General features: G+C 43.6%; 1 protein-coding gene across 1 annotated transcript in view; it reads right to left on the reverse strand.

Moving 5' to 3' along the window:
* Wars2 (tryptophanyl tRNA synthetase 2, mitochondrial) overlaps positions 1–13,668 on the reverse strand; it is a 51,507-nt gene extending 37,839 nt beyond the window's left edge. The window contains exon 1 of the mRNA XM_013024659.1: positions 13,579–13,668. Coding sequence (XP_012880113.1) covers positions 13,579–13,668 — 90 coding nt within the window. The remainder of the gene's footprint in view (positions 1–13,578) is intronic.
* Between the last annotated feature and the right edge of the window lie 1,251 nt (positions 13,669–14,919).

The following is a 14,919-nucleotide window of genomic DNA, read 5'->3' on the forward strand; positions in this document are numbered from 1 at the left end:
AATATATTTCTTTTTGAAGTGTTACCTTTTCTCATTTTTCCCTCCAGATTTTCCCTCCCGAACTCCCTGCCCCACAAGTTGTATAATTTATTTTCAACATAGTGTCTCTAGTGAGTGTCACTGCTGCATTTGTTCAGCTTTTTTTTTTAATCTTTGAAATTTTAACGGGTTGTATTTCAGCATTACCACCGTAGCCTAATTGGTTTGAAAATATGTTTTCTAAGAAAATAAACAGTGAAGCATTTCTATTACATTTGAGAAGCAAGTACACATGTCTATAATTTTTCCTTGAAGCTCTTTTGAAAGGTTTCTTAAGAACACAGTATGTAATTAATAAACTTTGGAAGAAAAAAAATCAAATTTGCAAATGAGCGCCAGCTGATCATCAGTTCCCGCCCCTTCTTCATGTTCAAAGGAATAGGTCAACAGTCTCTGGGGGCTCTCAATGACAGCCCCTAATGTTAAGAGAATAGTTCAATGGATCTTTGACATGCCAGATCACTTCCTGAAGGTCACATCTTTGGATCCCCGATAAAAGTTTTGAGACAATAAAACCAGGCACTCTATGCACAGATGAAGGGAGGCTGTTATCAAAGAAGTGTCAGGATAGGACACATTGCAGAGTTTTTGGCTCTTCAGATTTACTAATAAACCTTAGAACGTTACATATGCAAGTATTTAGCTCTTCCTCTAAAATTCTGCCCCCGCCCTCCTGGTGCTCAGCGGCACCACTAATTTTAATCTGCATTCACCCTGGGAGTGTGCCTGCAAAGGAAGGAGTGGAGAAACTCCAGCCATGGTCTGTAGAGACCCCAGAAATCACTGGGTGCACGACGGGACAGACATATATACTTCTTTTACACTTCTTGCAGCCCACCTGCCTGTATTCATAATTGTGTATGGATGTTATAAATAGCCAAATGGTCACTGACAGATAAAAGTTTCCCTACTCTTGCCAGTCTTTACTGGGCCAAATAGAATTGTACAGTTTTCTTTAGACAGTCTTTCCTTTACCAATAGTTGACCTAAACAAAGGCTTTTTTTTTCTCTTTTTTTCTTGTGTCCAGTACTGGGGCTTAAACTCAAGGCGTGGGTGCTATCCCTTAGCTTTTAGGTTCCAGGCTGGTGCTCTACCACTTGAGCTACAGCTTCACTTCCAGCTGTGTAGTGGTTTATTGGTGTTGATGAAAGTCTCACTGACTTTTCTGTCAGATCTCAGCCTTCTGAGTAGCTAGGCTGACAGGTGTGAGCCATCAACACCTGGCTGGCTACCTTTATACCTCTCTTGTGAAGTTACTCCACTCTCCTGGGTAATCCTATTTAAGGTTCCATTTTCACATTTGCATATTGAATGAATTATGTGATTTTTAAGGACCTTCCTTGCTGTAACCTTTCCCACTGGCTACTCCTTAGAATTCTCTCAGGAGCACTCCAGATTTCTTCCTCTATAATAATTAAGGAAAAGTTGGGGATATTCTGCTCAATAAGATAAGAGTAAATTAACATATGACTGCCTGCTTTTTGTTATTGGGACGAAGATTCGCTTTTTAGGGGACAGGACCAATGCTCACTCGAGGTTCCTTGTGGCTCTGGGCCTCTGGTAACCTGGTGCATCACGGAGGGTGTGACTCTCTGTTCTAGATCAGGAGCCAAGGATGGGAAGCGCAGGGCAGGGTGGGCTGAGTCTCAGAAGCCCTCCAAGGGCATGTGCTATGTGGCGCGTCTTTTAGTTCCTTGACCAGAGTTCAACACCAGCTTCCCTGGCCTCCTCAGTGGGATTTGGCGATCTCCATCTGGGCTGCAGCTTGAGGACCAATCACGGTGATCAAGAATGTACTGCTCCTGGGTAGTTTGGCAGCTTTTCCTGCTATCTCCTTTCTAGTACGAGTGACACAACGTAATCCTCAACCATTGCACCGGCCATCAAAGCTGCACAGTCCCTGCTAAGTACATCCTGCAAGGACCCCAACCAAGGCCTGCTTCATCAGGGCTCAGAATTAGATGGCCCCCAGCTACCTTAAAATGCAGCCATATGCGCCTTGACATTACAAGTCCTATTATGCAAGTCTCCCCAATCCCAGAGGAGATGAGAGGACATGCCACTGCTGTTACTTCCTACCCTCATTTTAAAGAAACAGAAGAAGGAGGAGGAGGGGAAAAAAATCCAGCCACAATTGGCTCCAGTTGGTGTGAATAATGGGATTCAGTTGTCAGATTCCTGGAATACTGCCAGTGTGGTTATTAGCGGTCCAGATTCTAGACCCACTTATACAGAGGACAATGAATACCAATTTGAATAAGGACAGTATTAAGAAGATATAAAATTGGGTACTTGGGTGTGGAATGTGACAATCCACAAAATAAAATGATACTTGCAGTAAGTCCTGTCCATAAGCAAGGAGGCAGACCGGGATGACCTTGGTCCAATTATAATTTAGGGCTTTTTTGAAGTCTCTGATGGAAGAATCCTAGCTTTGACAAGTTGGCAGTAACCCTTGTGATCTATTTTACTGGGATCTATATTGTCACTGCAAGAAAATAAAATACAATCAAACCTAAGTACAAAACTGGAGAGTGGAGCAGACCTGGCCTGTGATCATTAGACAGACTGGCCGAGGGCCTCAAGCCTTTGATGCCCTGACATATTATTTTCTGGATAGTGTCCAGCAACCCAATGCAGAATAGCTTTTTCTCTAATGTATCCAGATGGCAAATGGAAGAGATCAAATTCAACAGTTTCGGGGTTGACCTTAATGGATGTGAAAGGCTGGCTTCTCTCCTAGCTTTTTTAGGGCTCTCCAATACAAAAAGAAAAAAGAAAAAAAAAAGGTCTTTGAACTGAGACAAATAATTGTATATGTGTGTGTGTGTGTGTCTCTCTCCTGTCTCTCTCTGCCTCTCTCTCATCTCTACAAAACTAAACAATGGATATGTCAATCTGGTTCCGATCCATCTTCTGTTTGAAAAAGACAGCCAAGTATCTGATCCCTCGTAATCACTGACAATCATGAGATACCTTCTGTGAAGCTCAGTTGGATGTTACTATTAATATTCTAGAAAGCCTTTTTTGTTTTAAATTCCCTCAGGCAAATCTGTTTATGTTTTCTCCATTTCCTTCAGAACTAGTCAAATATGCATGCAAATGAGCACGTGTGTGTACCGCTAAAGGTTGACAGCACCTACAATCGCTAGTAAGATTCTCACACTGAGGGCTGAGCTTCAGCATTGGCTAAGGTGAGCGTGAGACACTGGGGCTATTGTACAGGCAGACCCCAGGCAGCTTGCTGGGAAGCCATTTGTATATGGAGGAATGTGAGGGGAAGGCCTGTCTCACTCCCCAGAGAAGAGGATTTACTTACTGAGTATCTATCTCGTCACTCACAAGCAAGTCCTGTAGGACCAATCATATGGCCAGCTTCTGAGTTAGCAAGAGCAAGAGAGAACCATGAGCAGGAGGGGCTGTTATTTCAAAGAGGAATACCTTCACCTCCTGTGAAGTATTCCATAAAACAGAGACGTGGCTCAAGTGGCAGAGTGCCAGTCTTGAGTGAAAAAGACATATGACAGCACAAGTTCCTAAGTTCAAGTCCAGGGACCAAAAACAAAAACAAAAAAAGAGGACAGGAAGACAGGCCTTTAAGCATGCTGGTCTACCTGCTGGTCCTCAAACATGCCACGTGTCTCTAAGTGTGGCCCTTCCTTCCTTCTCTCCTTTCCCAGGATGCTTTCCCCCCAGATACTGCCACATGCAAATCCACACCACCTTCTGGTCTCTCCTCAAAAATCACCTTCTAAGTTGGGTGCCGGTGGCTCACACCTGTAATCCTAGCTACTCAGGAGGCTGAGATGTGAGGATCGCAGTTCAAAGCCACCTTAGGCAGCAAAGTCCATGAGACTCCTAAATGCAATAAACCACCAGAAAACCAGAAGTGGCACTGTGGCTCAACTGGTAGAGCACTACCAGCTTTGAGCCGAAGAGCTGAATGACAGCACCCAGGCCCAGAGTTCAAGCCCCATGACCGACCAAAAAAAGGAAAAAGAAAAAAAGTCACCTTCTAGAAAGCTTTTACAGACCACTGAAATTAAAACTGCATTATTCCATGAAATACCTGAATCCTGGCCTCATTTAATTTTCTCTATGTTGCTTACTCCATTGAACACACTCTGTATTTTAATTGCTTGCTCACTGTTATTCTCTACTAGTGGAATGGAAGCTTCTGCCTGTGTTTTCTACTTGCCTTGCTCAACTTGTACACAGCAAGAGCGCATAAGTAGCTAATAAATGCACCAATGCTTGTATAATATTCATGATCTCACTATTTCCATGAAGTACACATAAAAATCTACCAAGTGACATGTCCAAATAATAATTCACTAAACAGGGTCTCTCAGTTGTTCAGACACGGAGTACATGTGGCCCAAAATATACTACATAACTATATAAAAGAGCAGAAATTTATACATACTCACCTCTAGAATATTCTTTTACCTTAATTCAAGGTTTTAGGAAGTTATCTTTCTACTCCAAATTCTATTATCCAAGAGAATTCAATTATCAGGGATACCACCCATCCAATATGCATTCAATAAGTATATTTATCAGATATTTTCAGCTTCGACCATTTATTCTCTTGTCATGCCCTGTAATGTTATCAAAAAGAACTTGTTGGGCTGGGATGGTGGCTTGCCTAGCACACATGAAGCCGTGAGTTCAACTCCCCAGTACTACATACACAGAAAAAGCCAGAAGTGATGCTGTGGCTCAAGCCTTGAGCAGAAGCAGATCAGGTTCAGTGCCCAGGCCCTGAATTCAAGCCCCAGGACTGACAAAAAAAAAAAAAAAAAAAACTTTTTTCCTTTTAACTTAATGAGAAAGTTAAAGACTTTGTGTCTTTTTAGATGGTCTTCCTATAGAAGACCCAAATTTCAGAGCTATTCAACCTAGCAGTGATCTTGATTTTGTTACTCTATTTTGAAGATTCACTCCTCTCTCTCCTCATTCCTTCTAACAACATTCTAACATTCCAGTAGAAACCAGATAACTCTATTTTTCACATGGTTGATCTAAAGATGGATATGTGCCTTTTAAGACAAGAATCATGGAAACTTAATTTAAAAAAAAGTTTTCCTGTAAGACAAGAAGAAAAAAAAAGAGTACAAGCTGTGTCTCTATTTGAGCCATAGATATGTTAATATATTCCCAATCAAAATTAAGGACACATGGTCCACCAAAGAATTTCTGCTCCATTTTAGAATGTGAAAAACAAGTGTTAAATGTCATATAGATGCTGAAACATTGGAATTTCCAACGTATTTTAGAAGATTTATGGGAACTGGTCCTAGATTTTATAAGATACTTGTCTACTGAAGTCATAGACTGAAAGCGAAAATGTTTGTGTGCCCCTCTCCAATTCCTATATTGAATACCCCAATATGATCATATTTGGAAGTGTGACTTTGGGAGGTGATCAGGTTAATATCAAGAGTAAGAGCTCTGGTAAATGATCCTGAGTGCTCTCTTGCCTGTTCCACTGTGTGAGATTGTAGGGAGAAGTTCGTGCATGTGCACAAACTAGGGAGGAGGCCCTCACCAGACAAAGAATTTGCAGGCACTAATAGGTGCTGGTGGATCACGCCTTCATCCTAGCTACTCAGGAGGCTGAGATCTGAGGATTGCGGTTCGAAGCCAGCTTGGGCAGCAAAGTCCGTGAGACCCTTATCTCCAATTAACCACCAGAAAACCAGAAGTGGCGCCATGGCTCAAGGTGGCAGAGTGCTAGCCTTGAGTGAAAAAGCTCAGAGACGGCACCCAGGTCCTGAGTATAAGTCTCATGACCGACCCTCCCCCCCCCCGAAAAAAAAGAAATAGCAACAACCTAGATCTTGGATTTCTTAGTCTCCAGAACTGTGAAAAACACGTATTTGTGGTTTAAGCTTCCCAGACAAGGATATTTATTATAGGATCCCAAATAGATCAGGAAAGAGATTTATCATGAAGAAACTACAATCTATTCTATCAGGTACAATATTCCACAATAATTCTATTACCCTAGGATGATTTAAGCTTATATTAAATATTTAAATGATACCACATGAGTAAGCAAGCATAGCAATAAAGCTTCCCTGAGCAACTAAGAATGTGCCAATAGTGGCTTAATAAGAAAGTTTGTTTTGTTTTTTGTCCTCAGGCTAGAATTCAAGGTCAGTGTGGTTTCTTACTGTTGTCTATAATATTGAAGAAACTGTCTCATCAAAAAGGGAACTCTCCCTCCCTGGTGCCAAGCACTGGCAAAGAGATTCTATTTGTATGGGAGGATGTGAAGTCTACATAAAATGCTAATAATGCAAATATTAACACTTCACTGATGAAAAAACTTCTTCACACAGGTTAACATATAGTGGATGTCTTACCCAAATAACCATGCACCTTCTGTATCACACACTCCCTCTTCATGAGGAGCCAGGGGACTGAAGACGTTGGTGTGTCTGTCTGTATGCATGTCTATCCTCTACATGCTTGCTACTCAAAGGCACTGTGCTAGGCAGCACAAAGTGGTTGAAAACTTGCTAGCCACTAAAGCAGAAAACATTGTTTGCAGAGAGGGCATTTTCCTTCTCCACCAAACTGGCTAGGTAATCTGTATGCACAGGGAACACACCTGTCTCCGCAGGACTGACAGAGCCACACTGTCTTGGCCTTCGTGTCTCTCTTGTGAATCCACCTTTGAACTACACATCTACCCCCAAGAGGTCTTTTCTCTTTTCCAAAGATATTTTTGTGCTGAGTGTTGATGGTTCATATCTGTAATTCTACACACTACAGGCTGAGATCTGAAGATTAAGGTTCAAAGCCAGCCTGAGCAGAAAATCCATGAGATTCTTCAATTAAACAGTAAAAGCCAGAATACAGGTACAGATCAAGTGGTAGAGCACTAGTTTTGAGCTTTGTAAAAAGTTAAAGAACAGCACCCAGGCCCCGAGTTCAAGCCCCAGTCCCAGCAAACACACACACACACACACACACACACACACACACACACACACACACACACACAAGCATGCACACATACAATATTTTGAACTGCCAGTTTAGATCATTCTTCCCAGAGGGAGAACAGGAATTCAAATCAGGACCTTGAGCAAACACTTCCATTTCCCTTCACTATTATATCTTCAAGCTTTGTAAAACAGGTGCAAAGTACCACAGGGAGTGAAGTGTGGGCCTGAGTGAGAAATGGTCCATCTAGTATCTTCATAAGGAGCCCTTTGCTTGATGTATAAAATTAACTCTGCTCACTTTAATACTCTATAATTAGTGAATTACAGACCTCTTTCAAATGAAAATCCTTTCAAAGGAAAATTCTTCCTTAGCTGGGTGCCTGAGACTCATGCCTGTAATTCTCAATACTCAGGAAGCTGAGATCTGAGAAATGTGGTTCAAAGCCAGCTCAGGTGGACAAATCTAAGACTTTTATCTCCAATTAATGAGCAAAAAGTGGAGGTGTGGCTCAAGTAGTAGAGCACCATCCTTAATTAAGAGATTGGGAGGAAAAAAACTGAGAGAGAGCAAGGAAAAGGGTGACATTGTCCAAAAAGCCTGACTTATGTAACTGTAACCCCTCTGTACACCACCTTTACAATAACCATGACAAATTTTTAAAGATAAGCTAAGGGAACACAAAAGGCCCTGAGTTCAAGGCCTACTACTGGCACATGCACACACACAAACACACCTTACTGTTATAAAAATGGCTCACAGCACTAATTACTTTCCTACCTCACACCTTCCCATGTGGTGTCTACTACTTCTTGAAAATCTTTGAGCCTTGGGGCTGGGAAGGTGACTCGGTGGTAGAGCACTTGCCTTGTCACCATGGCAAGATATGGAAATGGCTTTTGGGGGTTGATTTAAAAGTTGCAGGGTTTTAAATAGGGATACAGGTGGGCCCATTGCAACGAGATGTACAAGTCATTATGTCGAAAAACCAACTTTACAACTTTGGTGGCAGGGGAGGATCGAGTAGGGGGGAACAAAGAGGGATATGGGATGGGAAGGGGAAACAAAGGAGGAGGCAGCAATGCTTGATAAGAAATGTACTCATTGGGGCTGGGAAGGTGGCTCAGTGGTAGAACGCTTGCCTTGCATGCCTGAGGCCCTGGGTTCGATTCCTCAGCACCACATAAGCAAAAAGAAAAAAGCCGGAAATGGTGCTGTGGCTCAAGTGGTAGAGCGCTAGCCTTGAGCTGAAGAGCTGAGGGACAGCGCCCAGGCCCAGAGTTCAGGCCCCACGACCAGACCAAAAAAAAAAAAAGAAATGTACTCATTATATTGCCCATGTAATTGTAACCCCTCTATATGGTATTTTCACAATAAAAAAATTTTATTAAACCTTACAAGGAACCAAAAAAAAAGTTGCAGGGTGGTCATCATAGTAACATATCTAATTTGTTTCAGAACTTACCACTATTTGATCGTTAGTGTGCAGGATTCAGAATAAGAATACCTGAGTTTAGACTCCATTTTGTGTGTGTGTGTGTGTGTGTGTGCGCGCGCGTGTGTGCGCGTACCTGCGCACTGATCCTAGGGCTTGAACTCAGGGCCTGAGTGCTGTCCCTTAGCTTGTTTGCTCAATGGTGGTGCTCTACTACTTGAGTCACAGCTCCACTTCTGGCTTTTTGCTGGTAAGTTGGCTGGAGGTCAGGCGACATGCGGCATTTGAGAATGAACACACAGCATGTCTCTGTACACCAACACCAGGCTGGTGTATGGAAATAAGTGGACAGAAAGGAAGAGAGACAGAAGAAAAGGGCGAGTGGGGGGAGCTATTATTTCATGTGCATATGTAGCTGAAGATAAATTGCACATTACATGTTAAGTTACAACATGCATACACAGCAGAGGTGTGGCTCAATGGTAGAGTGCCAGCCTTATGTGAGGGAAAAAAACAAACCAACAACCAACAAGCCAGGCGCCCGTGGCTCATGCCTGTAATCCTAGCTACTCAGGAGGCTGAGATTTGGGGATCACGGTTCAAATCCATCTGGGCAGGAAAGACCATGAGACTCTTATTTCCAGTAAATGACTAGAAAACCGGAAGTGGTGCTGTGGCTTAGGTGGTAGGGCACTCGCCTTGAGCTGAAGAGCATAGGGACAGCGCCCAGGCCCAGAGTTCAAGCCCCACGACCAACAACAACAACAAAAAACCATAAAAAGGAAGCCAGAAGTAGAGCTATGGCTCAAGTAATAGAATGCTAACCATGAGTGAAAAAGCTAAGGGATGGTGCCTAGGCCCCAAGTTCAAGCCACTATACCAGCATGCATGTAGGCACACGTGCACGCGCGCGCGCGTACACACACACACACACACACACTGAAAAAACATCATAAATTGTAGAACACACAGTAACTGAATGGAATGTGATATTCTGGCTTTAATGCTACACAGGAAAGTGATAGATGAAAAACTCGTGCAATCTGTACTAACAGTACTACACACATATTTTTGTTGTTGCAGTACTAGGAATGAAACCTAGGGCCTCATATATTGTAGGCAAGTGCTCTATCAGTGACCTATATCCCAGCCCCAATTATTGGTTTTGATAACCCAGTTATGAATCCATAGGACAACATTTGGTGAGGTTACATACAAATTCCCTGGACTAATTTCATAATTTTGAAGTTATCTGAAAATAAAACATTAAAAACTCTTCTACTGAAAACTATATACAGGATTAAAAACTTAATACAATGGCCAATATTGTTTATTTACTATATTTATTATTCTTTCATCTAGTGTCTATCTTAGTGATTATTAGCAGCAGAAATAGAACATAATATTAGCAGCAGAAATAGAACATAATATTAGCCAAACCTATGCTGAGTGGTGAATAATGAAGCATGTTGTTCAACTGCATTGAAGTGTCCACATTTTTACATTCAACTGTGTAACAATAAATATTCTTGCTAAATATTCTTGCAGCAGTCTGACCAACACTATTTCACTCTTTGTGCGATACAATCCTGAATTCTGTATTTTAGTCGATGATGACAGGCTTAAATTTACCTAATACTATCAGCATTTAAACAATAACATCTCAGACTTTCATTCCTTTGACTCTGTGACTACTCGCATCTCATCAGACTTCAACAGTTTTCTGTCAAACAACACCTGGCAAAATAAACCAGCTTCACACAAATTGCAGACATCCACAATGAGTATAATGTGAAGTCTTGCCATGCAGGTTCCTGCCCTTCTCAACCAGATTGCACCCAGGGCCTCCCCACCCCACACAAGTGCTCTACCACTGGAATACACCCCTAAAACTTTCTCTATTTTGATCTTAAGTTTACAACTAACCTTGAGGGGCAAAACACAGCATCTGAGATAACTAAGGATTCCCAATGATTAAAAAAAGAAATCTTGCAAGCATTAAAACAACGTGGGCATTAAGTTCTCTATCAGTCACAGCTCCTAACAGAGACTTGCTCTGGTTCATCCACTCCTTCCACTTTTCCTTTCGCCTCAGAGGCCAAGTACACAGCCAGAAACAGTAACAAGAAACTTCAGCTATTTCTTGGTTATGATAAAAATCATCCATATGATGAATATACATTTCTATTTTAATACATTCTTATAAAATAATTTTTGTGTTCTACAAAGGTTATGAGATATCATAAAAATGTCTAATGCATCTGGAGTAGGAATCTAATTCTTCCTTCACATATTTCTGCATCTGTTCACAAAATCCCTTTGACTTCAAAGGAAGCTTTTCAAGAGAAAGAGAAGATACATACAGGAAAAGTGGCCATAAATTTTTAGTAGTCCTTCTAAGGTCATTTTAATAATAGCAATATAGGACAAGTATCTCTTGCAGAGACCTAAAATGCCACAAATAATATCAATGACTACAGGTTTGTATGGAGATTTATGCTTTCTTTTTTACTGGTTATAAAAGTGATATATCTTCTATTTAAAACTTGTGAAAAATAACGCTCAAAGAAAACTTAAATTGCTTTTAATCCGCAACTTAGAAAATACAAAGTCCCACAAAAAAGAATAGTTCTTTCATTCCAGGCTTTGTTTCCTGTGTAAATAAATAAATAATATTATAATCATCAATCATACATTTTTATATCCTTTTCTCTAAATCTTTAAAAAGAATTCATTAGTCTTTCAAGCCTTCATTTTAATGACTAAAAGAGTATGGAATTTTATACCTGGGGGCGGGGAGAAGTCTCACAGTTGGGTGCTGGTGGCTCACCTCTGTAAATTAGCTACTCAGGAGGATAAGATCTGAGGATCATGGTTAGAAGCCAGCCCCAGAATACAAATCCAAAAGACTTTTTTTAAATTTAATTTTATTTGTGAGCATACTGTACAGAGGGGTTACAATTACATGGGCAGGATAATGCGTACATTTCTTACCAAGCATTGCAGCCTATCCAAGAGACTTTTTAATCTCCAGTTAACCAGCAAAAAGTCAGAAGTAAAGGTATATGGTTCAAGCAGCAGAATGCAATCCTTGAACGAAAAAGCCAAGCAAGACCGTGAAGCCCTGAGTTCAAGCCCCAGCACTGGCATTGGCATGCATGTATGTGCGTGCACACACACAAGAATTTCACGTGTAATTCTTACTCTACTAGGAGCTAAATTTTGGATTTTGAAATAGTAACCCATTCTAGAAATCCTTGAAATTCTAGAAATCTTTTAAAGAATCTACAATAACCAATGACATTTGAAGTTCAACTTTAAAAATAACTTAAAACAAAAAAATAGCATTCATATATGCCACTGAACACTAGAGATTTAGGAATTTTTTTCATTATAATGATTTTTTTCCCATTTATAGTGATTTAGTGTTGCAATCATCCCTGGGCAGTCATTAGCGGGCTCTACTTTGGTTTTTCTGTTTCTTTATTGTCTTATTGTGTATTCTGGCATCAGGAATTCTTTGAAATGAAGTATGTGTTTAAGGCTTAATCATTTTGGTAGTTCATACTTTAATATGCTATTCTATAAATGTAATTCTGGTTTTCAAGAATCAAATCTGTAAGCTTCAGAGTATTTGATGATATAAATTGGAGTCAATTCTTATCTAACATTATTTCTTTAAATGTAAAATAGCATTTGAATAGCTGTATGTTGAGCAAGAGACTTCTGGAATATTGCACTTTATGCTGTGAGAGCCCGATGAGATGGCTCATGCCTGAAATCCTACTTACATGGGAGTCCAAGGCAGAGAGGATCAAAGTTGAGACCAACCTGGGCAAAAAGTTCAGAAGATCTCATTTCAACCAATAAAACAAGGGTTAGATCCTGGCACCTGTCATCTTAGCTATGGGAAAAGCCAATATAGGAAGATGTCAGTCTAGGATAAGGGCTTAAAAAAGGACTGTTAAAAAAAAGGGGGGGGGGCTGGGGAGGTGGCTCAGTGGTAGAGCACTTGCCTTGCATGCCTGAGGCCCTGAGTTCGATTCCTCAGCACCACGTAAGCAAAAAGAAAAAAAAAGCCAGAAGTGGCGCTGTGGCTCAAGTGGTAGAGCGCTAGCCTTGAGCTGAAGAGCTGAGGGACAGCGCCCAGGCCCAGAGTTCAGGCCCCCACGACAGTTCCCCCCCAAAAAAAGGGGGGGGTAGGGGAGTCTAGGGCATGGCTCCAGTGGTAGAACACACATATTCACAAGGCCCTCACTTCAAACCCCAATACTGGCAAGAAACACACACACACAAAACCAAACTTGTGAGAATCACATGAATAAGTCCAGAAAAGCTAGTCCTTCATGGGATGGCTGGGAAATCAGTGACACTTACATTTTGGCTCTCCAACACTCTCACTGGCTACTCTGCCTTCCTAATCACGGGGTTGTAGATTTCCCGAAGTTTGAAAGCACACTGCGTGCTAAAATTACACTCTTTCCACGTAGCCTGTTACAGGCAGGAAGCCCAGAGAGCTTGTGTTCTGTCGTATAACACAGCTAGCATGGCGGAAAAGGCCCTGGCCCTCGGTACCCGGTGTGGCAAGCCCCGCACTCACCACTACGGTGAGTGCACAGTGTCCCGAGCCCACAGAGGAGCCGCAAGGCCTCCCCTCTGCGCTGGGCCTCCCCCCGCCCTCCCCAGCCTTCCCTGCCTCCCCTCTGCGTTGGGCCTCCTCCCCGCTGGGCCGCAGAAGCCACCGACCCGGGCCGGTCCCGCCCACGGGGGGAAACTTCGGGAAAGCCCCAGGGCCCGAGTCTGACTCCCCCGCCCGTGTGGTCATGACCTCGGTGAAGGCCCGGGCCGCCGGACCCGACCGCTCCGCCCCTGCTAGCCCTCCGCGGGCCGTGAGGGGAAGGAGGGAAAATGACCGAGCCAGCGCCCGGGAGCGGCGCCCCGCGTTGCCGAGCAACCGCGCTGACCCGGAAACAGATCTCCGGCGCGCGCTCCTTGGACGTCATCACGCACAACGTCCCCACCGCACTCCGGGGTAAGAGGTCAATCAACGACGATCGGACCTCGGGAGGGACACGAAGGGAGGGACGGGGATGAGGACGAGCTCGCGGGACGGGAAGCCACCGGGAGAAGGGCCGGCTTCCCTTACCTGGGCGACTGGAGCAGCTTCGGGCCCTTTGTGAAGTGCCCGGATGAAGCGCCAGCATCCTGGAGCCTTCCGCCTTGAGTGCAGCGCCATGTTGAGAGGGGCGGAGCCGTCTGGCCTCCGATGACGTCAGCGGGGCGCTGGGTCCCGCCTTTTGCTTGCTGCGCGTGCGCGCGTTATCACTTCCCAGCCGCGGGGAGCCTGGGTGCGGCCGCGCTTTGGCTTCTCTCCATTCGCCGTCTCGGTGCAGGTTTTCTTTCTTTTTACATTACCATTATTCCCCCCCCCGCCCCCGCTCCTTAAAGGTATCTTTCCGCAAAGGTGGAAAGAAAACAGGCTGTGTACGTACAGCCCGCTGGGCCGCAGACAACATCCGCGACGGGCGGACTGGCGAGTCTGGCGGGCCCGCGCTTCGGGGGAAGGGCTGGCCCCGTGTCCACAGGTTGAGAGCCCAGTGCGGCCCTGCCTGCCTGTCCTGTGGCCGCTTGGAAGCTCCACCCGGGCGCCGCGTCCCACACCTCTGACCCCAGGAGGCTGAGGCTGTGATTTAAGGCCCAGACCTGCCAAGAGTGAGCGAGCCCCCCGCGTCCACCCCGGCCCAGGCGTGGCGTTGTGCACTCCTCTGGTCCTAGCTATGCAGGACGTATCTGGGTAGGTCGGGTCCGTGTTGCGACGCTCCCTTGGACAAGACGCTGAAAAATCACCTAAAAAGAAAGCAGGCTGCACGTGTGGTTAAACTACAGAATGCCTGCCTGCCTGCCTACAAGATGGAGCCACGAGTTCAAACCCCATTACCACCTCAAAGAGAGAGAGAGAGAGAAACCTTTGGTAAAAGATAAGCGAAAAGGATTTATCACAATTCCTTCGCTTTCTACATTACATTGGTCCAAGGAGCGCATATTGGAAATTAGGTCGAAATGGTGGAGATGAAAGAAGTCTACTATTAACTGAAATGTACAAAAACACACAATTTCTCCCGAGTACAAAAATATCGGTGATGTTGGCGCACAAGTGATGCAAATGGAAGTAAGCAGAAATAGAATTATACATAAGGAGGGAAAGCTAAGGAAATCGAGTTGGGTTTTGTTTTTGTGGCTTTCAAATGGGATGCCCATTAGATATATACCTGAGTGAAGGTGGTAGAGAGAGGTTTGGATGACAAAACATGGCAGTGGTAGCCAAGGAAACCTATGGGACCACCAGAAAGACTTTGTGGGCTAAAAGGGCTCAGATGACAGTGGTAAAGTGGCCAAAAACTGAAATAGTGTACAGCCCAGAATGTTGATTCCTGAGGCCAAAAGAGTAGAACTTTCCAGGAAAAGGAGAATGCAATGTCCACTGTAA

This window comes from Dipodomys ordii, unplaced genomic scaffold (genome assembly GCF_000151885.1).
Source record: "Dipodomys ordii isolate 6190 unplaced genomic scaffold, Dord_2.0 Scaffold78, whole genome shotgun sequence".
Classification (NCBI taxonomy): Eukaryota; Metazoa; Chordata; class Mammalia; order Rodentia; family Heteromyidae; genus Dipodomys; species Dipodomys ordii.